Source organism: Phoca vitulina, unplaced genomic scaffold (genome assembly GCF_004348235.1).
Source record: "Phoca vitulina isolate PV1807 unplaced genomic scaffold, GSC_HSeal_1.0 scaffold2, whole genome shotgun sequence".
Lineage (NCBI taxonomy): Eukaryota > Metazoa > Chordata > Mammalia > Carnivora > Phocidae > Phoca > Phoca vitulina.
In genome coordinates, this window is record NW_022589705.1 from 82,244,374 (window position 1) to 82,268,437 (window position 24,064).

At 56.1% G+C, this 24,064-nt stretch overlaps 1 protein-coding gene across 1 annotated transcript; it reads right to left on the reverse strand.

Annotated features, from left to right (window-relative positions):
• Nucleotides 1-208: 208 nt before the first annotated feature.
• On the reverse strand, nt 209-24,064 carry LDLRAP1 (low density lipoprotein receptor adaptor protein 1). Its single transcript, XM_032390979.1, has 9 exons — nt 23,937-24,064; nt 14,724-14,866; nt 13,779-13,891; nt 11,841-11,955; nt 6,221-6,293; nt 5,774-5,860; nt 5,074-5,204; nt 3,683-3,717; nt 209-2,184 (listed from the first exon to the last, which is right to left on the reverse strand). Exons 1-9 carry the CDS (start codon nt 24,022-24,024, stop codon nt 2,040-2,042), a joined length of 930 nt encoding a protein of 309 aa, XP_032246870.1. The 5' UTR covers nt 24,025-24,064; the 3' UTR covers nt 209-2,039.

Here is a 24,064-nt window from a genome sequence, read left to right on the forward strand (position 1 = left end):
GATCGCTGGTGCAGCCCCGAGCTCTCCAGGGATGACCTCGCCGCACACCCACATCTGCTGGGTGCGAAGGGGCCCCGCTGGGCTTCTACCAGGGGAGCACAGACCATCACCCCTGCCATGCCTCGGCCTGTGGTCACTACCACTGCAGTCCCTAAAGGCAGGAGTGCTCCCACCCGGCCACAGGCCACTCCCTCCAAGTGCTCTTTGTCTTTCAAAAAAAGAACCTTTATTACTTAGTCTTTTCCTCATTAGAATGTCTTTTACAGCAACACAAAGCAAAGCACAAGACTCATCTGCAGACACACGGGAGCACAGACAGCTTGTCAGCCAGGGACCCACACAAAGGCCAAGTCCGGTTCTCACACACACACACACACACACACACACACACACACACACACACAGTACGGCCTCTCGGGGTTTCTGGACCCTCGTGCCAGGGACAGCCGGTGTCGGGACCTAAACTTGCTGCCTCATAATAAATCCAGGGGCCGGTACCAAGGTCTGGGGTGGGCAGCAAGGTGCAGGCGCTGGGCAGGGAAAGGAACGGATGCCCGTATTCTGATAGACACTCTACAAATGTCACCCCACCCCTCGGCCAGGCACTTCTCTGTGCTCCGTTATTCAAGTGCTTAGAGAAGTAGATTCTGAGAGATGGTGTGTGTTTCTCCTGGGCTGTGAAACCTGCGACCATCAGCGCCTTGAGCTCAGTAAAGCCAGGCCTGGGAGGCACCGCCAGGGGGAGAGGGCACTGGCAGCTTTGCTGGGAGCCCCGGGGTGGGGGGGAGCGGGAGGAGGACGGGAGACAGAGGACAGACGCCGCTGCCATGCGCCGACCCAGGGGTGAGGGTCGGGAAAGAAGAGTGTGATGCTTCGGTGTCTAGTTTGGTTTCACCCTCCAAATTAGCATCGACACTTTCATTCCACGCAAATCGGCAGCCAGCCAGCGAGCAGGGCGCGGAAGCTCAAGCCAGTTGTCTGTGGAAAGGCACCAGATGGTTTGTTATGAAACACATTTTGGTCAGAAAAGAGCTGGGGTTTTTGGTTCCTGGGAGGACAACAACGCCAGAAAGAAGGGCGGTGTGAGCTGGGAGAGGCAACTTTGGCATCAGATCTGGTTCTCCTCTGCCCTCCACCCTTTCCACACTCGGGGCCTGTCTCCTCCTCTGTAAAATGGCGACAAAAGAGTCATGACCAAGGCTCGGTGTTCGGCACTACACGCTGTCCCCGGAGGCGTGGGGAATCGAGGCTCAGAGACACCCACGCGGATGAGACGGGAAGAGCGGGCACGTGCCCGTCCAACTCGAGAAGAGTGGGTTGGGGGACCCCGGCGGAGGGCAGTCACAGATGATCCCCACTGTTGCAGTCAGACCCTGGGGACCCATGGGCAGCCAGGTACACTGGTTCCGAGCCCCGATGTGAACCATCTTGTGGAAGGGCAGACAGAAAGCTCTATGCAATGCAGCACCTTCGAGGAGCCCCTGGGGGCCACACCTGCCGCGTGCGCTTTAAAGTGCCAGCTACACGTTGTCTTTGGTCAGGGGCTGCCCCTCCGCTGGGAGCCCCGGGGCAGGGGCGCAAGCCCAGCGGGGCCCCGGCCGAAGGCACACTTGAGGACGCAGCGTTCTGCTGAGGCTGCGGGGCCCTCCTGTGCTCAGTAAGGAGTGGGGGCACCGCCAGGGAAATCTGGGTCCTTAGAAAGAGAGAAGGGACAAGAATGCTTTGGTCACCAACACCCGCAGCAGAGCAGAGCTTGCTCAAGAGAGGGCAGAAAGCTGGTTAAAACATGCGCTCGTGCCTGACGCAAATTCGGCTTCCGAGCTGAACCAGGAGTCACTGAATAAATATTCAAGGCATCCTTCAGTTCTTACAGAAAGAGTGGGGCTGAAAGAGAACTTTCTCCTTCCCCCCTGCCTGACTGGATGCAGCTGGGATTCGCAGGCCGCCACCCAGCAGAGGGTGGCTGGGGGTCCTGGCGCTGGCCCTACGCTGCCACCAGAGGCTTTGGTCTGTCACGTGTTCCACCAGCCCCGGGGCGCTCAGAAGCTGAAGAGATCATCCTGCTCGGCGCCGCTGCCATCAGGCTTGTCCCAGTCGACAGGTGAGTGGCACTGGGCGTAATGGATGTCCTGTGCTGTCAATCCAGTGTCCAGGACCTGAGGGTTTGTCCGAGACTGCGCAAGCCTGGAAAGCAGAGCTCTGTGAGCCCGGGGCCCCCGAAGGGGCGGAAGTGAGAGGGCACAGGTGGGAGAAGGCCAGGACTCAGGGGCCAGAGAAGACAGTCCTGGATATCAGGACGGGTGGCGCCTCTGACCGGAGTCTACTCTTGAGGACCAAACGGCTCAGAAAACTGTGGGGCAGGCAAGGGCATTCCCGCCATGGAGAGAGGGGCCAGGGGAGCCACCCCTACCCCGACTCCACCCAGAAAGAGGGGGAAGGGCAGCGCTCGTGCGGGCAGTGAGGGGCACACGCGCGGTGGGGGCAGTGCAACCAGGAGCGGACCACCGACCAGAACTGTTACAGGAAGGAAGATAACCTAAGCATCCAAAACTAGGGGAGAGGTAAGTAAATTACAGCCCAGGTCCTTAGAAGAAGGTGAGGCAGTCAATAAATGAGGTGTTTACAAGGAGTTTTTAACAGGCTGGGGGGAATGCTCCTGATAGGTCAGTGTTCAGTGAAAATCAGGATCCGCAAATGCAAATACCATCTTGAGTGATCAAGGCAAAAAGAAAAAAAAATGTATATGTATAGGATGAGCATGAATTAAGCCCAAAAGTCTGGGCTGTGGGATTATAGGATGCTGTTATTTCCTGTTTAATGCTTTGCTGATTTTCAAAGTTGTTAATAAAGAGCATAGGATACTTAAGTAATCTGGAAAAAGCAAATGGAAGATTTTCTTAAAATGAGGGGGTTGCAGTCAGCAGGAAGACAGTAAAAAGAATGTCTTTGCCTCCCTGAAAGGGCCATCCATGCTGAACCCCCACCTCCCCAGGCTAGGCCCAGGGGTTTCTAGCAGGTTCCGGCAGGGAGGGGTTGGGGAGGAAGGAGAGGGCTGCAGGGGGCTGCCCAGGGTCCCCAAGGAGACAGGGGCGCCTGACTGACCAGGCCCAGTGCTCAGAACCCTGGGCTGCCCAGGGCTCTCTCCAGCCCAGCCTTTTCGGGGCCATGTCCCCAAGCTGAAGGTAGCCATGGCTACAGGGCTGGCCCCTGGGAAGATGGGGAGAGGCCACCACCCTCAGACAAGACCAAAATATCTCCTTGCTGTGCCTGACATTCCTCCTCTATGTATCGCTTCATGGGTTTCATTAAGCATTACCTCCTCCTTGCCCCTTTCCACAACTGCAAAGCCTCTGGAGGGAACAAAGCCTGCAAAAAGCCAGGTTTGGAAGGCTCCACCAGGTGTAGGAAGAGGGAATCAACCTGAGCTGCAGAGTGTTTAGTTCATCTCAGATTGTGGTAGAGAAGCCACTAGGAATAGTTTTTGATTCAACAGCAAGAGCCTTTTAGCAGACCTGGCCAACCCCAGATAGTGAGTTCCCCATCCCAGGAGGCATTCAAGTTGACATTTTTTTGCTCTGGGAAAGGTCAGAGTTCATGTTCTCAGATATGGCAAAGGACCCCAGAGACCAGCCCACAAATGCCAGGCCCTCTTCCCCAGCACAAGGAGCCCAGCTAATGTTACCTTGAAAATGCTTCATCCAGGCCGTCATCCAGCTCCTTGGGGAAAACAAAGCAGGAGATAGAACCCTCAGTGGGGGAGCCCGTGCTCACAGCCAGGAGCTAGCCCAGCCCTGGGTAAGCTATGGGGACTCGGAACACAAGCGTAGGAGTCTGGTGAGTGCCTGGGGAACAGGTACACACATCTCAACCCGCGGGCCCAAACCTGGGGTGTGGAACAGGAGAAAGAGGATCTGGGTGGGTAGAATTCCCAGCTCAGCCACCACTCAAGGGACACCTTGGGCAAGTCGCTGCTCCTCTCTGGGACTCAGCTTGTCCTTCCGTAAAATGAGGGGGTTGGACTGGATGAGGTAGATGGCTTTTAGGTTCCAAGAGCAAAGAGGGTAGGGAAGAAGGTTTTCTTGCTTTCATCCACTTCTAAGCTCCTGAGGGATAACCGATGACAGGAACCCCACAGCTTAGGTGGGAAAACAATGGGAGGGGCTCCCTGCAGCCTCCCTGAGCAGACAGGTGGGTGCTAAGGGTGGTTCCCAAGCAGCAGAGAGCGGGCTCCTGATGCCTACTCGAGGGCGCCATATCGAACGGGATTTGAGTTTCCCAAGTCCGTCACCATTCCAGGTATTTTACAATTAGAAACGTGTGATTCTGCAAGTGATCTGAGAGCAGAAAAAGGACGTGCAGTGGACACGTGGGGAAAAACGTGCCTACGGCCTGTGATGATCTACCAGCGTCGGATTGATGGTAATGATTTCCATCACTGTAACGTGCTTATGTGGACAATTTGGATGAGAGGTGAACAGGAATGCTTTGTACTGTTTTTATAATGTTTTTGTAAGTCTGAAATTATTTTCAAGTGAAAAAATTTTTAAATTTTTAATTAAAAAAAACCCAGTTTCCTCTGGGAGATTCTGCAGGCAGAGGTCATCATCTTTATTGAGGGGATGAAAAAGCTGAGACACAGAGAGGTCGGGGGCTTGCCTCGAGTCACAGAGCGAGTCAGGGCCCAACCGCTGACCGCCAGGCCTCAGCCTCCTCCTTCAGATGGCGGAGGAGGGAGGGGTGTGGGGAGCAAACTGTGCCCACGCCCAGAACAAGGGAGCCTTTGCCTGGTCTGTGGTGGGCCGAGCCATGGGCACTCCGACCAAGAGCCTGTGCATTGTGAGGAGACAGCTGTGCTGGGAGCCAAGCCTGCTGGGGAGGCAGCCCCGAGTTCAAAGGGACATTGTTTGCCCCCCACCCTGGGCCTGGGCGCTGCTGGGCTGAGTCTGGCCCTCCCAAAGGACTGAAGTCATGGGTGCCAAGGCCTGGGCCCTAGAGAAGCCTTAGGCCTCAACCAGGGATCAGGCGGAGGCTTGCCGGATCCCTGTGGGGTCCCCAGGCCACATGACCACTCACCCAGACAACACTGCTATTGTTCAAGGCTTGAGGCCTCGGTGCCTCGTCCATGTTAGTGGTATTAGCGCTGACTGTGGACAGCGGGGCCTTGGCCGTCTCTTCCAAGTCCAGCAGGTTCCCAGTGGCAACCACTATGAGGGGTCCGGTCAGGTGTGTCAGTGGGAAGAGCCTCCTGGTTCCAGGCCTCATCTCCCAGCCCCGTCCCGGAGACTCCCCAGCTAACCTGGTCCTGACTCTGTTCTCAGGTATGGCCTTCCCAGGCCTATCAACCAGACTACCCAGAGCCCCACCCGAGCCCCCCCCGAGCACCTCCCGAAGCAGCTGGACGGCTGCCCACAGGGCGAGAATCTCACCCCAACTAATGTTTTAGGCTGAAATTTTTACATTCACAACAGGTGTTAAGTTTTTAAGAGATCACATAAATAAGATGTTAGATGTACAGAAAGAGATGTATACATATATTTATATAGTTGCATAGAGACATATTTGGAAGAACATGCACCAAAACGAGCAGTCTTTCCCTTTATCTACATTTTCTAATTTATCTATGATGAGCATGTATTATTTATTTAACAATAAAACAAAAATAAAAAACCAAGGGTTTGTCCCAGCCCAGGAGGGAGTGAGTAGGGCCCTCTGGATAAAGGGAAGACCCGGATCATGCAGCTGATTCTGGCCCCACCCCCGGCCCAAGACTCACGGCTCTTCAACGTCGGGGTGCTGTCTCGGAGGCCCCCGCCCAGGACGTCCCCTCCCTCTTGGCTGGCTTTGTCCCTCTTCTCCTTCTCTGTGGGACCAAGGCACAGAGCGTTGCAGCCCCCGCCCCCAGCAATCGCTGGACAGGGGCAGCCTGCAGCCAATGTCGGGGGGCAGGCATTAGGTCTCCAGCAGGGAGGAAGGAAACTGCAGATTTGACCCTCACAAGCACCCTGGGGGAGGGAGACAGCTGTTCCCATTTCTTCGCAGGGGGACAATGGGACTCAGGGAGGTGAAGGGAGCTCTCCAAAGTCACACACCAGGTAGGCAAGGAAGAGGAGAGCCGGGCCTGGACTCCAGGGCCTTTACCACCCGCTCCCCACTCCTCTCTCTCTGCCAGCCTTCCCCCGTTTCATCCCCGCCCCCCACAGTGTCCCTGAACAAGACTCACCTTCCTTGGACACCTGCCAAAACTCAAAAGCGACTTTGAAGGCCTGGGCTACTGTGAGGGTGACAGCCTGGGCCTGAAAAACAGGAAACGGGGCGGGGGGGGGGGGGTGCCTGTCAGGCAGGTAACAGCAAGTCTGAAATGTGGGCCCGAGGCTCCGCTCCACCAAGGCTCCGAACTGGCAGGTGGGTGAAGGCAGAGTCCTGGCCCCTCCCTGGTCGCCAAGCAGCCCTGTGGTGTACCAAGGCCACGCCCTCTCCAGGCAGATGGGGCCGCATCCTCAGCACCGGCAGCCCAGCCAAGGTTCCTGCCTCTGTTCCAGCCCCCACGTTTGCAATGGCTGTTCGCCTCCACTTTTTCCCCTCTCCTTTGGGCTTCTCTATATTCAAATAACTAGGGGCTGGCTTCTTCCAAGAAGCCCTCCTCTAATTACCCGAGGACTTCACACAATAACTTAGCCCTTGGAATGAGAGAGCAGAAAAGCCAGAACTGGAAAGGGCCTGGCTACTGCCTGAATGACCAACAGCCAGAGGCAAAGGTTCGACCTGGTTAGCCCTATGCCGGGTCGGAGGGACTTCTAACTGGATCCACGATGTCAATGCGTGCCCGTGGCAGGGGACCAAAACCATTCAGTGCCATAACTCACTGGGAAGAGGGGGCCACCCCTTGGCCCTTCACCCCTGAGGAACTCCCATGCACCCCTTCACACCCATCTCAGATGTCACCAGCTCTCTCAGGTCACCTGCACTGGGGCCCCACAGGCCCACCTGGCATCATGCCTATCAAAGTGTCACCAGCTCACATGCCTGTGACACCCCATCTGGGTGCTCCCTAAAGGCAAGAACCTAGTCTAAACACCCTGACCCCCCAGAGCAGGCCACGCCCTCCAGAGGTGCAACGCTGCATCCGCCTAAGGGGCCAGCCTCCTGACTCCTCCCTCAGCCAGGACCTACCCCCAGCCCACATTCATCGCAGCCTCTTCCTCTCTCTGCTTCCAGTTCAGGGTTAATCACAGCTCAGCTGCTGGGCTCTGGGAGTCCCAGAGCTCAGCTGTAGCCGGAAGCGACATCCAGCTTCCTTCTGACAGCCCGAGAGTACAGAAGAAAGCACCAGATTCTTCCAAGTGCACAATAAGTTCAGGCCTAACCAGCCTTGGACCCACTCCCTTTCCCTCCACCAGACGACTTGATTTAATTGAGAAATGAATCTGTGGCTACTGCCTTTAAAACTCTTTTTTCTAAAATTTAAAATCCTTAAACAAGCTGACTGATCCATGCCAATTAAACTTCATGAAGTATAAAATCTCATTTGAATCTCTCCGTCATTTACATTTTTGATGCAAGTATGGGTGCTTTATAGCAAAACTTAAATATGGTAATTAAGTATGAAACTCTTCACAGCTGTTTACAATTTAAGCTGTCACGTCTGAATCAAGTTTAATAGACCCAGTTACCATTGAGAATTGCCCATGAACTAAAAATATGGGCTGATTACCAGCCGGAGTCAGCTCACTATACACCCAAGACAGGGTTGGTCACCTAATGTGGCAGGGAGATGGAAACACCATTATTTTTGCCTCCAGGATATCTGGGGCATGAACCTGATACTGTTTTTGCATAAATCTACTTGTTCACTTGCATACATTTCTGCCCTTTCGCCCCGAAATCCCGAGCTGCAAGTAAACCAAATATAACCCAAGATGCACATGTGCGCAGGTGGCTACAAGCCCAGGCTGGGCAGGGACTGGGGGTGGGGTGGGCCCCGCTCTCTGGGGCGGGTGCAGGAATCTGGGCAGCATTACAAGAAAGGATTGCTCGAGCCTGCCCACGGGCAGGTCTTCCTTCCCTGATCCCGCAGGCTAAATGCTTATCCCTCCCAGGAGTGCCTCTGGCCTGTGAGTCTCTCAGCACCTGAACTGGGTTCTACCTCACCCAGTTTTTCATGTCTCTGGCTTGTTCCCAGTAACCAGGCTGTGAGTTCCTTCAAGGGGCCAGGTCTAGCTCAGGACCCCCCAGGATTCCAGATCCCAGCCTAGTACACAGACCAAGTCCGGCCACGGGTCCCTTATGGCCCTGCTGCCCCGGAAGCATAAATCCTGCACAGAAGGATTACCTGAGGAATGCCGACGGCCATGTAAGGGATAACAGCCCTGCCGCAGCGTGCCCGGGGTAGAATCACGGGGGTCACTTTGTTTCCTGTCAGTCCACCTGCACTGCAACCCTGGGCCCCCCATCAAAGCCGGCAACCCCACCTTCACTTCAGAACCCTGAGGCTGCAGTGCTGGTGGAGGCCTCCCAGTTGGGCAGACAGAAGCATTTCTTTCTGGAGGAACTCATCCTGGCCATGCCCAGCAGGAGTCACCAGGGGAGGGAGGCCTGGTGGCTGTGCTGCCCGAGCTGAGCTGAACGGGTGGGCAACCCAGAAAGGAACCCCTTCGCCCCCACCCTGGGTGGTCACCGACTTCTCGCCCAGAGAAAGGGTGGGGATGTGTGGAGACTGTGGGCCCCCAGCCAAAGGCTAGGGGGCTAGGGCAGCATGCAGGCTGACTCTACTTTGCCACCCAGCCCAGCTCCAGTCACATCTGAGTCCTCGACCACCAACCACACCATTTAATTCTGCACCTTTGTCTTTGCGCGAGCTGACTCCTATGCCGGGGTTCCTGCGCTCTTCCACCGCCTCACCCCTTCTCTCGGCCGGCAAACTCTCACTTATTACTCAGCCCTCAAAGCTTGATTCAAAATGTCTCCTTCTCGGGACGCCTGGGTGGCTCAGTTGGTTAAGCATCTGCCTTCAGCTCAGGTCATGATCCCAGGGTCTTGGGATCGAGTCCCGCATCGGGCTCCCTGCTCCGCGGGGAGCCTGTTTCTCCCTCTCCTGCTGCTCCCGCTGCTAGTATTCTCTATCTCTCTGTGTGTCAAATAAATAAATAAAATCTTAAAAAAAAAAAAAGTCTCCTTCTCTGGGAAGACTTACTGACCTCTGGTGAGACTTACTGACCTCCACCCTAGAACTGAGCCCACCGTGTTCCAGTTACCAAATCCTGGCCCTTCTCCCCCACCATCTTGTTGGTATCTCCACGGCCGATTCCCTGGGTCCCCGGTGCCCAACACAGGGCTCAGCCCGGGACAGGCAGCAGCGGACATCTGTGGGGCACCTGGCCGCTGGTGGGTTGCAGAACCTGAGGCCCCCATCTCACCTTCTGCCTCCTTCTCAGAAATGTCCACTAAGCCCTGAGAATCTCAGGATTTCCAACACGGCCAGGATCTCCGACTGCCAACTTGGGCTCAGCGGAGGCCTGGGGGAGGCACGAGAATACCACTCTCACATCGGGTGGCCTATTTACCATGTCCTGCCCTGGGCTGTCTGAAGGGGAAAAGCCGGCTGAGAAAGGGTGGATAAGCCGTAATCGAGCCAGTCAGCTCCTGACACAGAGCAAAGTGTGTGAGGAAAAGTGAAGAGCCCGGGCCCAGGTGCCCAGCAGTAGCCATGCCCCCTGCCGGACCCGGGTGCGGCCGCCAGCACCAAGCGCCAAGCGGCGTGCAGGCTGTTTTCCTCAATAACTGACCTCTCGGCCTGGGCCAGGCTGATTTTGTTCAAGCCTGTCTAAAGTCCACTGGCCCCAGACCAGGCCTCCCTTCAGCCACTGGGCGAGCACCCGCTTTCTTTTACCCCCTAGCTCCCCTTCCCAGAGGAAGCCTCCGGAGCGCGGCGCCCCTCCTGCCCAGGGTCCGCACCCCGCAGAAGTGGCTGTGGGCCACAGCTGCCCCTGCCCAGTGTCTGCTCTGGTCAGTGGGAGGAAGAGACGAACAATGGGGACATAATGAGCCTGTATTTTTAAGTCTCTGTGGCCTCATAAGAGACAAAGCCAAGAGTCACTGTCTGTGAGAACAAAGCCGTCATGGGAGAAGCCACTGCAGCCCGGGGACCCGGGGCATCACGAGGCCTGGGTGACTGGCTGGCGACACTGAGTCTGCAGGAAAGAAACAAGGTCCACAAAAGAAAGGGGCCTTTCAGAGTAATCCTGGAGGTCACTGAGGTGACCTTCATTCTGCTGATGGGCAAGCAGCCCAGAGAAGGGCAGGGTCTTATCCACAGTCACAGAGCACAGCAGCCAGGACCAGACCCCTAATCTGTCTCGTCCTGCAGTGTTCCCTCCAAAAGACCTGTGGGAGGCTAAACCGTGGCCCCCAAAGATATCCACATCCTAATCCCTGGAACCTGTGAGGGTTAGCTGGAACGGCAAAGGGGACTTCACAGACGTGATTAAGTTAAGGATTTTGAGATGGGGGGTTATCCTGGATTACCCAGGGGGCCCAATCACAACAGGCCTTCTAAGAGGGAGGCAGGAGGGTGAGAGCCAGTGACAATGGACTGGGACAACGGAAGCAGGAGGAAGACTGGGAGGTGCTGCACTGCTGGCCCTCGGGTTGAAGAAGGGGCCAGGAACCAGGGAATGGTGGTCTCTAGAAAGTTTAAAAAGGGCAAGGAAACGTATTCTCCCCTGGAACCTCCAAAAGGATGACAACTCTACTGACCCACTTTAGACTTCTGACCTCCAGAACCGTAAGAGAATAAATCTGGGTTGCTTTAAACCACTAAGTTTCTGGTAACTTCTTACAGCAGCTACTGGAAACTAATACTGTGTCTCGAGCAGGCCCTGATGGGTGGCAGGAAGCCTGGGGGCCACTTAAAGACTGTGCTGTCCTTGATGTGTCCGTGAGGAGAGGAGCAGGCGAGAGGATCTTGTCTCCTTGGTTCCAAGGACCACAGGGTATGGGGAGGAGGGCTCTGGGCTCCGTACGGAGGTTAACAGAGGCCAACACTAAACCAATAAACGTCAGAAATCTCCTCACAGAGCAGATGTTCAGATCTCCGGGCCTCCGAAACGAAAGCATCAACACCAAAGGTGGACTCACTCTGCCTGCTTGTCCCAAAGTTCAAGACAAAGCCCAGAGACCACAGAGGTCCCCGCCTTGTCTCAGCTGGATGGGGCGAGGGGGGTAGCCTGGAAATGGGGCAAGGAGCTCGGGGCTCCTCGCGGCCATGCGGTGAGGGGAAGAAACACGGGTTTAAACCCTCTCTCTGCCCAGCTGGCTGTGTCATCTTCAGCAAGACAGCTGACCTCTGTGAATCTGCTTCCTCACTGAAAATAAAAACAGCGAAACCAGGAGCAGCTGCCGCCTCACAGAGCCATGAGGACTAAAGTCCACCACTGAAAGAGGCACATGGGAGGTGCCAAAAAATGGCCATTTCCCTCCCCACTCTGGCTACAGCGAGCCAGGTCCCCTTGCCTTTCCCCTGGGCCCTCTGATCACCAGTCTCCGAGGACTAATTCCTACAAGGCCCTGAACCCTCAGACTGTCCTACTGACAGGAGAGCGCCCCCCCCCCCATTCAAATCCAATCAAGCATGTTAGAGAGGAAGGGACCAGGGCACTGACTGGTGACATGGGCTTGTCACCGCCCACAGGCCAGGCTTACTCGGTGCTCTCAGCATCCACGTGGGGTTCCCAGGAATTTCATATTTCATATTAAGTGATGTCACACCTCTGGGTCCTGCCTCCCCCCAGGGGCAGGGCTGCCAAGGCCAGAGCCTGCCTGGGCCCCAGCCTCTCCCCACTGACCAGTTTCCGCTTGGTGCAGAGGAAGGCATGGCACTCGAGATTCTCGTTGTGCTGGCTCTGTGCAATGTAGGCAAACACTTTGTCGTGCATCTTGTCTGCTGTGCAATAGGAGATCCTGAAAGGCAAGTGGGAAGTGTCACCAAACCCGGCACAGGGGCCTGCCCACATCTGGGGTGCCCCACAGGGCATCTCCCCTGAGTCTCCGAGAGCCAGCTATCCTACTCCACCAGGGGGAGACTCTGGCTTTGGCCTCTGGACCTGGCATTCTGGGCCATCGATGGGGGGCACCCAGGCTAGGCAGGAAGGAGTGGAGGGTACTTCCCCCCTCTACTGAGTCATACCCCAAAATGGTAACGGCTATGCCTTTCCTGCACCCCAGGCAACACTCTAGATATGACTTAATTCTCAGAGCTGCCCTGAGATGGGTTCTATTATCATTCCCACTTTTCAGGTGAGAAAACTGAAGCTAACGGTCGGATCACCAAGTAAGTGGCAGAGCTGAGACCTGCACTCACCTGCGGGTTCCAGAGGCTGTAAGCACTGCCATGCTACCCTTCTGGGTGTGTGCTGACCACACGGAATGGGGAGCAGGACACCGCCCCGTGCACCGATGCCCTTCACTGGGCCTTCCCTCCCTGCCCTCCAGTCATGCCCCTGCCCAGAGGTCGGAGGAGCCCCAGACCCTCTCTCCCAGGGTGTGGTCAGAGGTCGAGGAGCTGGGAGTCAGGTGAGGGTGTGTGAAGATGACCAGCCCGGGAGCCCCAGCGGGTCCAGGAGGAATACACAGCAGCTCCCTCCTCTTGGAACACTTGCCCCCAAACCCGTCCTTGTCTGTTCCCTCCCTGCCAGCTACTCAGCCCGGGAATCTCCATCAGCAGAGGAACTGGGGTGGGAAAGGAGCTCAGCAAACTCCTCCCCCAGTTCTCCCGGCTTCCCTCACAGCCACTGACACAGGGATCGGCACCACTTAGGACCCCCAGGCCAGCAGCTACCTCTTCTCCACCCCAGTGGATCCAGCCTCCTGCCACCTCCCCAGGGAGGCCTTGCCAGGTCTCCCCAGACAGGCCCCTCCTTCTCTGCCCTCCTTGCCGGCAGGGGCTGGGTCTGAGGCCTCCCCTAGTTAAAGGAGGCAGGCAGAATCAGGAAGGTGAGGGGAAGACACCAGCCAGAAACTCTAAAACCCCCCCCCCCCCCCCCCCAGGACTGGCTTGTGCTCCAGGGGATTGAGCCACGTGCCTGGAGACAAAGCAAGAGGGTGGAGGAGCGCCCGGCAGCTGAGTGCCTGCTGGACAGAGCTCCAGCCTCCGTGCCCTGGTCCCAGCTCAGCCACTACCTCACTGTAGGGCCTTGGGCAACTCCCCGGGCCTCAGCTTCTCCATCTGTAAAATGGACTGTCCCTTCCAGCATTGGAATCCTACAACTGACCAGCCAAGAGAGGGAATGGGGAGAGCTTAAGGTTCCAAGGGCTGGGTTCTGCCTCCCTGAGAACAGTGCCCCCCCCCGCCCCCCCATACCATCTACGCTCTGGCCTCCGACTCTGCCCTGAGGCCTCCCTGAATGCCTGGCCAGATGTCCAGAGCTGAGCTGCTGCGTTCACAGCTCTCTGCACCGAGCCTGACTCAGCAGCATGCCTGCGGAGTGGCGGCGGGGAGGGGGTCCTAGCCCTGAGTAGGCCTCAGCTGCCTCCTGCAACTCGGAATAATGACAGCAGCAACTGCCCTTTAACCAAATACCCACTGTGAGCCAGGCACCGTGCACTCAGCACTTCCTAACAGCACTGAGAGGCAGGGTCTGTTTCCATCCCCCCCTGCCCCCCACACACGAGGAAACTGAGGCTCCAAGGTCACCCAGACAGAAAGTGGTGGAGCCTGGATTCAGAAGGGGCGCCCCACCCACTGCCCCAAGCGGCAGAGTGAATGTGGGCGACACTGAGCGTACCTGTAAATGGACACATTCTCAATGAGCTGGTTGGTGATGTTGTCAGTCAGGATAATCCCCCGTGGCGACACCTTGAGGGTCACTTTCTGCAGCTTCTTCCCGCTGGCCTTGGCCTTGGGGTAGATGTGGGTCAGAGAACCTGCCTGCCCCACTTGGGACCTACTCTCGTGGGCTACACCTAGCTGGTCTAAGCCCCAGACTCGAGGCCCCCGGGAGGCCTCAGCGTAGAGACGCAGACACGCTGGGGAAGACAGCCGTCAGCCCACTCTTGTGATAAACCCAGGGACAACCGCTGCCCACGGAGCGCCTGCTATCTGCCAGGCCCTGGACCTCGAGTCGTCCTTAGAGGCAACAGAGCTTCTCCCGAGGAGGAAATGGGACTCAGAGGTTAAGGGAGCTGCCCAAGGACACACAGCTAGGAGGGACTGCAGCATCTGAGCACTGAGTGGGCTATCACAACCCAGCAGGGTCACTCCTGGGGACTCTCCACTCCACCCACTATACCTGTGAGGGTCTGAGTTGAGGGGTCCAAAGGCCACCAAGGGAGGTGCATTTATAGGGCCATGCTTACTCAGGATGGCCAGCTGGGGAGGGGGGAGATCTGTCTCTGGTGGGTCACCCTGTCCCTCAGACCAGAGGACAAGTGGTTGCGTGACAGCAACCTCCCCACTACTCCTTGGCACTAAGTCACCAACCCTGAGACAGGGGACCTGAGTTGGGGGAGGGGAGACTGGGAGAGGCCATGGCCACAACAGCTGGAGAGGAGGACATTGACCCTGACCCCACAAGCCCAGTGGCTCCCCTCTACCAGAGTCCCTAAGCCGGATGCTAGGGGACGGGAACGGCTCAGATGCATCCAATCAGGGTAATAAGCAGAGGATGAGTGGTACCCCAAGAAGAAGCTGGCCCTTGGCTCATGGCTCCCCCACCCTGACTGGGGCTCACCGTGGCCACAATCCTCTTGACAGCAGCAGCTGACAGCTCCTCACCCTTGGGCTGCTCCACCAGCGTCATGCCCAGGTACTTGAGGCTGAAGAGCATTCCCTCGAGCAGCGTCTCCCGAGTGTCTGTCCAGTTCTCCGGCAGCTCTGTGCGGAAGGAGAGGCCTTCAGACCCTGTCCTCCCAGCCCCCATTTCCTAGGAAGACCAAGCAAGGGGCATTGGGGTCGTCCATCTACCATTATTTTTACCTATAATAAAGGACCAACATTTTCCAGTACCTACCAAGCACCATGGTAAGAAGCCTCCCATAAAATATTCTCATTAATCCTCATGACAACCTATGAGGTAGACACTTTTATCGCACGCACTTACAAAGACACTGAGGCCCCGGGAGGTGAAATCACACAACCAAGTCCACAGAGCCAGCAAGTATAAGAGCCAAGATCTGAACCCATATTTTCAAGTTCAAAACCCAAACTCTACACTTCAAAACTAATACCTGCTGAGAGCAAACCATGCTATTTTCTTACTGAATCTTCTACACGATCCTGTGAGGTGGATGTTATTCTTACTTTACAGATTAGGAAACAGGCTCAGAGAGGCAAAGTCATCAAAAGGTCACATACAGTGAGTAAAGGGTTCGGAGTCAGAACTCAAACCTGGGCAGTTCCCAGGGCGCCAGCCTGCTCTGCTGGCCTCCATCCGCACAGCCATGGAGAGGAAGAGGCAGGGAGGAGAGGGACCAGGAGAGAGGCAGGGGGCAGGGAATGGGAGAGGTGATTGCTCAAATGACATCCTATGAAGGCCGCTGGAATCCAGGGGGTTCAAGTCCCAGCTCTGCTTCCCACCACCTGCATGTGTTGGGGAAGTCCCCTCTCCTCTCTAAGCCTAGTAATGCTGAGGCCATGGTACGGAGCAAGGGTCCTCTGAAAACTGCCTAAGACTGAGATCAGGAAGGTTGGGAGATGGGGGAAATGAGCCCAGCTCGCTGGGTAGGGAAACAGACCGCAGGAGAGAGAGCTGGAAAGCCCCCACCTCACCCCACCCACGCGAGAGAGGGCCCTGAGCAGGCAGAGGGACAGGAGGGCAAGTGTGGTCTTCATCAGCGGTTTGAACAATCCCAAGGTTCCTCCCCAGATCACTCAGCTGGAAGCAATGAAGCCAGAAGGCGGAGGGAAGGTCTCTAGGGATCCTTCCAAGCCCGATCACCAAGACAAATGAGCACCCCATGCTCCTGCCTGTCAAGGCCCTTTGCCTGTCCCTTATGATCCTTTCTCCGACGATGCTGCAGTGCAGGAGGTTATTATGATTGTAGCCACATTAAAGAGGAGGAAACAGCTCTTCAGCGTCACATACCATCTTGGATGGGGCAGGATCCACAGAGGAATCAGTTTCCAGGGGCCAGCATGGAGATGGCCAGGACCACTTCCCTGGACCACTTTCTGGAAGAGGAGCTGGGAGAATCCTGTACTCTCCCTGCTCCTCCAGGGACCCTCGGGGGCTCTAATGGAAGAGCCACAGGAAGAAAGCTTCGGACTGGGCATCACTAGTGCCAGGGCAGCTGAGGCCCCGGCAGGGCTGTGGGCACCGCCTACAAGGCACAGCCTGGTTCGGGGGTTCCTGCGCTATTGGGCCCAGGTGGCAGTACTGGGCCCTCCACCCTGTCTGGCCCATGCTGCCCCTCCCAGCAACTGTCTTGGAGTTCTACTTCTCCAGGGGCTCTGCCTCCTTCTCCACCAGCCAGAAGGAGCCTTGTACACCCACACCTCTCTGGTTTTGACTTGAGCAAGCCACTGTCCCTGAGACTGCTTCTTCATCTGAAAAAGAATGCATGTGTGTTGGACAGCAAGGTGTCTTACAAGAACTTACAGGTGTACCCAGTCCCCCTGTCTGATGTCCAGGTGTGCAGGGACGTGTTGGCTGGTTATCCAGAGCCTGGCATGCTATTGGCACTCAGTATCTGCTGAGTGAAGAAATGACCTGGACAACTCCAAGGCTTCTTTCAGGTCTGCAATGTCTCAAACCCCATCCTCAGCTCCGGTCCCCAGCCCACTGCCCTCCAGCCCTTGCACTTGGGCCACCACCCCAAGAGGAGGCCCAACCCCTGCTGAGAAGACCCCCCCCCCCGCCAAGGGACCCTATCCTCTGCTGTATCAATCACGAGCCTGTTTCGTTTGATCCCCCAAAAAGAATCAGAAAGTCCCTGAGGTGACCCAGTCCTGGGTTGGGTGATGGAAGCCCCCTCAGACCTGAGCCTTTCTCTCAAAGAAACCAAGAACACCACATCATCAGCGCAGAACAGAGCTATCAAGTAAGAAAGACAACAATAACAACAAAGCAGCTCTGACCATTACTTCTAACATTCACAGCTACCTGGCAGCCAGGCACTCTCATTCCCCTTTCAGAGGAGGGAAGGGAGGCTCAAAGGACACGTGATTTGTCACATTAGTTGTCTATCTGACTCTAAACCCAAGCTCCAAGCTCCTGACCAGTAGCCCATACTATCTTCTCATGAGGCAAACGACCTTGATTTTAGCAAAAGGTCAGGAAGAAGTTCCTAGAGCCAGAGGTATTTCCTCCCACAATTCCTAATTCCTGAGGCTTCCCCTCAGTAGGTACTCAGACTATTGCTTTCAACCTGAGATGCATCTAAGCAAGGATGGCCAACTACATGCTACCATGCCTATCACCGGTGTCCTTGACAGACATTGCTAATCAATTGCAGCTCTATTCCCTCTGATTTATAGGCTCTGGACTGTTTCTCAATACAAGGCTCCATGCAGGCAACACCAATCGATCAGGGGTGGCCTCGTTCATCTCACTATCCATACCTGCCCTATAGCAAACATCCTTCCTCCCCGCCATTTTCATGTCCCCACTATCCCATTTCCTTCGGCTCAGCCTTTCCTGGCCCATCTCCAAAACCACTTCCGCTCTTTCCATTCCAAAGGGCCAAAGCTTGCCAAGGTCACAGATGACCTTTTTGTTGTCAAAACATTCCCCAGTCCTCCCTGACCTCTGAAATGCTTGGCATATTCTGCATTCTTCCTTCCCTGGCCTGACCCTTACCCTACTCCATGGCCTCCTTCATGAGGGCCCTGGTAGACCAGTTGCCACTCATCAGCCTTGGAGACCCTCTGCCCAAACTCCTCACATGACAGATGACGAGGCCCAGAGAGGGATGGGACTTGTGCAAGATCACACAGCAAGTCAGAGCTTCACCCCGCTACCCTGCCCCCACCAGCTCCCAATCCACTACAGGCAATTCCCACAATGACTACTGGGGAATCACAGGTGTCCCAGTGTCCTCTCCCACAATATCCCTACATGCACACACTCATTCACATGCACATGCACACACAACGGAAGCTCCAACCATGCAGAGCTTCTTCCTCGTGATGCAACATTTTCTTTCCCACTTCTATGCTTTTGCTCAAGGAGTTCCTTCTATCAGAAATGCCCTTCCCTTTATTTGATTGGAACCCCTTGCATCCAGCCTCATCCAGGAAGCCTTCTTGACGGCAGGACTGCCTAGCAGTTAAAAACAAAAGCCTTAATCCTAGAAACCCAGTTCTGACATTGAGTGATCTTGAGCAAATTAATTACCTTCCCTGGGACTCAGTTTTCTCATCCATAAGATGGGGGAAACAACAGTCCCCAGCTCACAGGGCTACTGTTTTGACCCTTTGATGAGATAATAAAATTAGATAATGAGATAATAAACGTAATGTGCTTATTTAGCACAGGACCCCGCCCATGGTCATGCCTCTTGATGGGGCCTCGTCCCTCTGTGAGCGGGTCGCCTGTGCCTCTCTTGAGCGTGGATTTCCTTCTCTTCCTTCTCCAACCACATCACTCACAGCCAGCAGCTGTCTACCATGTGTCTTCCTCTTGAAGGACTTCCGTTCCCGTGTGTCTCCCCCAGGAACTGGAGAAGGTGCACCCCTATTCAGTGTTGCAGCTCTGCCTTGTCCTTCTCCCCTTTCCCATTACGCCGTCCTCCCAGGCCCAGCAAGATCCTCCTTCCCCTCGAGGGAGGGAACCCTGCCTCTGCTCCTATACTGTCCTTCTGGGCATGACTCATCTCTTCAATGAGGTGGAAGGTCTCTCAGGCCCCACACCCTCCCTGAAGAAACCCACACCTAAGAGCACTCAATAAGGCAAACGCAGAGTTGGTGCCTACCCAGCAGCCAGCCACCTCAGGCTGGAGGCCACATGCTCCTTCCTAACAGGAGCCCGGGGCTTCAGGAAGAGCTCCCAGAGGCCCTCAGGCAAATACAGGCCTGAGTCTACAGCCCTGTTCCGGTCCTGGTTATTTTTGGCCCTGTGGTGGATAATGACTGCGCTATTTTAACTTAGCAATTTTACAGATGACCTGCTGTCAGAGTTAGCTGGGGACGGACCATATGCCCAGTTTAACTCACGGCTGCAAACGTGTGCTCTTTCCTCATTAAGCCCCCCGCCCAGGACTCAGAGCTGGGCAGGGGGCCCCTGTACCCCTCTTGCTGCCCAGGGGACCCAGCCTGGCTGGTGTCTGGAACATCAGAGCGATAGCCAAACCCATGGGCCAGGGGGAACCTCTAAGAGCCCTGGCCTCCAGCCTCCTCCAGCCTGGTGGGGAGGTGGCCTCAGGAGTGACAGAGTAACGTCTCGGAAAGGGACTCAAGCTCTGCCATGACTGGAATGTAGCTGCTTCTCTAAGGCCAGTCTCTTTATCTGACAAATGGGTTCAGTTCCTCAAGAGCATCACCAGAAACAGGTTCAGCATGTAAAAAGTGCCAGCAAATTTCAGAAGTTGTTAAGATTGTCAAAAGAAAATAATTAAAAAATGATCATAGCATAAGCTCTCATTTCCTGGGTACCTACTTACTCTTGTAAGAGAAAAACGTGCTGTCAAGGTTAAAACCATGGGGTCTGGAGATGGGCTGTGCGGTTCAGTCATTCCACCTCCCTGGTCCTCAGTTTCCTCACTTAAAAATTGGGACAAGGAGCATGTCCACCCCATGGGGTTGCTGTGAGGATGAAGTGAGTTCACACACCAGGTGGGCTTAGAACCACGCCTGGCACACGCTGAGGGCCACTGAAGTGTGAGCTCCTGTCCTTACCAAGGGCCCAGGGCTAAGAGCCTGAATGTGCACACAGCCATTTGCCGTATTTTGTGAGGAGAGGCAAGGATATATTAGGATTCCCACTTCACAGGATAAAGAGGCTCAGAGGAGTCTGGCCATGACTCTTAATTGACAATGCTGGTCTTTGCCTCCCGCAGCCCGTGCTGTTCACCCACCAAGGGTGCCCACCAAGCCCCTTCCCCCGTGAGGCAGGGGTCACGCGCAGGATCACCCAGAGGTGTGAGCATCCTGTCCTGCACGGCTGCCTGAACAGAGTGCCCCTCAGTGAGCAGGGGATGACCTGACTCCTTCAAGGCACATGTGCCTCCCTCAGCCACCAGCCCTGTGAGAAGCAGGGCCCCAGCCTCCAGTTAAATGTCCCCTGCACCTGCTGCTCCCTCTGGCTGGAAGGCTGTTCCCAGATTCCTCCCTCCTGTATTCTCACATGTGCTCCAAGTCGCCTCCTTGGAGAGGCCTTCCCTGACTGCCCGCACTGACGCTATCAGAGCCCCACCTTTATCCCCTCACTGGACACCATTTCCACACACGCCACCTGACAAGCCACCTCTCGCCTGCAGCTCTCTGGCTACCGGAGGGGCCGATGCCCATGCACATGGGGTATTCAGGGCTCCCATCCCTGAACCCACCGCTGCCAGGAACTGCCCCTCAAGCAGAATAACTGAAGAGCACATTCTCCACTGCCCCCCCCAAAACTCCCCACGGGATGGCGCTCCAGTCACCCACGCTGGTGACTGGCTTCATATTGTCCACGTTTTGGACTTTCTTCCCTTCCCACTTCTGAAGATATTTCCTGGGATCTTTTCCCAAATAGATGACTCGTACTCAGATCCTTCTCTTAGCGTCTGCTTTCTAGAAGAACCCAAAGGAAGATACCACTCTAAGGAAGCGGTCCCCGCCATTTCCTCAGCCCACTTTATCCTTCTTCATGGTGTCACCATTACTTATCACCAAACCATTCATTCGCACCCTGGTCATTCTGCTTCCTCCACCAGACCGTGAGCACTGCTGGGAGACAGACGGACTTGTTCACCAGACTCTCCAGTACCTATCGCGGCATGTTACATAGTCTGTGATCAGTAAGTATTATGACTTGGGGGTTTATTTATAGTATCTTTTATTGTAAATATTATAAGTAAGTACAAATAGATTCTCTGTCCCCCACATACCACCATACTCTAGCTTTTCTGGAACCTGTATCTTGTATTTCTTTACCTGCTCTGAGTTCTCTGACAGCCTGTAGGGAGCCTGAAGATCAAAGGGCCCCCTCTTGGAAAGAAGGGTACTGAGGGGCCAGGGTGAGCCACCTTTCAGGCAGCTAGAAGAAAGGAAAAGCCCTGGCTAGGGACTGAGATAAAATATTTATTTTATGGGAATATTTATTGAGATGGGAAAAAGGCCATGTGTGGGAGAGGGAGATAGTTCTTCAAACTCAGGACCAGCTGGGAGACAGGGGGCCGTGAGGTTCAGTGCCAAAAAGCGTGGGGTTCTAGCCTACTGTGTGACCTCAGGCAAGCTGCCTCCCTTCTTTGGGTTTCAGTTTTTCCACAAATAAAACAATTATCATGCTAATCCCAGCTGAGGATCTTGAGTGGTTTGGTGAGGAGCAAGTCACAGCTGATAGCAGGTGTCAAGTCTAACCTTAACTCCCCTGGCTTCATTTTGGCCGCAAAAGTCAACCACAGGGCTCAGTTCCAGTTGGCCAGAACACCACCTCAGACCAAGCTACCCCAGCACCTCCACCCCAGACACACCCCACAGCGTCCCTCTCTACCTTGTGGCCACCATTGTTCTCAGGGGCTGTCAGCCGTCAGCCCATCCTGGGATGGGGCCTGCCCCAGCTCATCCCGTGGCCAGAGTCCAGGAGGCGCGCTGATAAGACCCCTGGGCTGGGGATTCGGAATGCTACCTCTAGGAAGCCGTCCTGGAGCCTGAGCCTCCGGTCTTTTACCTCTGACACGGGTCTGTTAAGAATCCCTGCTCTGTCACCTCACAGGAGCAAATGAAATAACAGAAGCAAAAACTGTGTAAAACATAAAGTGACAAAAGCAGTAGTTACTATTTATTGAATCCCTTTGCTATTCCAGGCAAAACACTATTTCATTTAATCCACACACCCCCCCACACACACACCGTACTTAATCCACACCACACACACACACCACCACCCCCACCACCCCCACTACTGTTATTTACAATTTACAGATAAGGAAACTGACAATAACGAGGGACAGGTGAAGGTTCCACCCAGATCATTCTGGGTCCAGAAGGCTCAGGACAACACTCTGGGGGTCTGCAGGGGAGCGGGGTTCTCCTCTCCTTTTCTCTGCAGGTGTAGATAGGCTCTGAGCCCCCCAAACTTGTTCCCCCACAGGAATAGTCATGTTGAAGGTCCACATGACACGAAGGGGGAGTGGGACAGGAGGAAACCACCAATGAGGTGCCAGGAGGAAGCATTATCAAGAATTTTCTCAACACCTCTATCAGGTTAGAATTTTTATCCCCGTTTTTCTGGTGAGGAAACTGAGGGTCAGAAAGGAAAAGACTTGTCAAGATCAGAGCAGCACAAGAAACTCTTTTTCACCATCCAAGGTGGCTACCTCTCCCCCTTCCCCAGAATCAAAGAGGCTTCTAAGCTTTCTTCCCTTACCCAGCACCCCCTTCCTCCCCCACCCCAGAAGAACTGCAGGGTTCCACCACTGGAACAAACCATTATTCTCAGAAGTCCCAGTCAAATTCCTTAAGTATTTAAAGGGGCTATTTAGGGGCCAGTAAGTGTGGGAGACAGTGCATCCTGGCCTGGCCCAGACCAGCCCTAATGGGTCTCTGACCCCACCCCCACCAGCAGGCACCAGCCCATGTTCCCAGTGCCAGTCTTGGTTTAGGAGGTGGCCACAGCTGGAACAGCAGAGTGGGGCAAGAGGGAGGGGAAGGGCGGGCTTTCTAGGCCCAGACACGCTGGCACTGGGAACTCGGGCTCCCCTGGCGGAGCCCTGGAAAGAAGGAAGGGGGGGGGGGGGGGGGGACTGTGCTGTCGGGGGTTTCTTGGAGGGGGAGGGGGGCGAGGTAGGGGGGAGGGGAGTCCTCCCTTGGAGGTCCCAGGTGTTTGATAGGAGGGTGGGAGAGTAGGAAGTCTTGGCTCGGGCTCCACATCTACCAGGAAGGCCTGTGTGACTCCAGGCAATCCACTCCCTTTCTCCTGCAGAAAAAAGAGGGACTTGGGCTGGGTTTCTCAGGCCTCAGGGGAAGGTGCCAGGTGACGGGTTCCCTGAGAGTAATCTGAGACGGGGAGAGGAGGGGGGGCCCCCCTCCCAGCCTCCCAGACGCCCCCGGGAGAAGGGAGAGGTGGCGGCGAGTCTGCCATTCGCCTGCGCGCCCCGGGACTTCGGAAGCCCGAGGGGAAAAGTGCGAGAGAAAACAGGTTTCAAAATTGGCCAGAACGCCAGCCTCGCCACCTAGACGTGGGGAGAGGAGGGGACGCCAGGGGTCTGGAAGGCTCGGGGTGTGGTACCTTCTGAGACCCCAGGCTGAGCCTCGCCCCGAACCTCAAGTAGGTACCTGCGAAGCCCGCTCACACCTGAGTCGGTTCCTGGACGCCTGGGGGTCAAAAGACGACCTCAAGGGTTGGCGGTGGGGCGGGGGGCACGCGGGCTCCCCCCGGCCGCTGACCTCGCGGCGAGGGCGCAGGGCTGCGGGCATCTCCCCGAACCCCGGTGCCCACTCCTCCTCCCCCGGGCACTGTCTCCCCTCCCGCTGAGCTCCGGGCTCCCCTAAGCTGCCCAGCGCGGCGAGGCGGCCAGGTGCCGGGGTTCGCGCAGGTCTCTTCCCCTCACCTGCGGCCCCTCCGACTGCCGCCTGCACCTGGGGTCCCCGAGCTCCGCTCGCTCCCCCAGCTCCGCCCCTCCTCCCCAGCCGCCCAGAGCCGGGACGGGAGTGGGAGCCCGACTTGACCGCGGGCGACCCCCAACCCCGCAGGACCGGGCAGGGCCGCAGGGCACCGGGCAGACCGCGCCTCTGCCCCCGGCGCCCGCGGGAGGCCGGTCCGCTCCGCCCGACCCCCGCCCGGCCCGGCGGACGCGCACACACTCACTCCGATGCCGGCCGCCGCCCCCCCAGCTCTGCTTAGCGAGGCTGGGGCTCCGGATCAGCGCCCGCCCGGCGGACTTGAGCGCGTCCATGGCCGCTCCAGCTGCCGCCGCCAAAACTCCGTCAGGAAAA

Bases quoted from the DNA above. Each gene is read 5' to 3' on its own strand.
- LDLRAP1 (XM_032390979.1), bottom strand. From the start codon at position 24,024: ATGGACGCGCTCAAGTCCGCCGGGCGGGCGCTGATCCGGAGCCCCAGC. The intron at 6,294-11,840 runs GTCAGTGGGGAG...CCTGTTTTTCAG, and splicing joins TCTGCACCAAGCGGAAACTG to GCCCAGGCTGTCACCCTCAC. The intron at 5,861-6,220 runs GTGAGTCTTGTT...TTGGTCCCACAG, and splicing joins TTGGCAGGTGTCCAAGGAAG to AGAAGGAGAAGAGGGACAAA.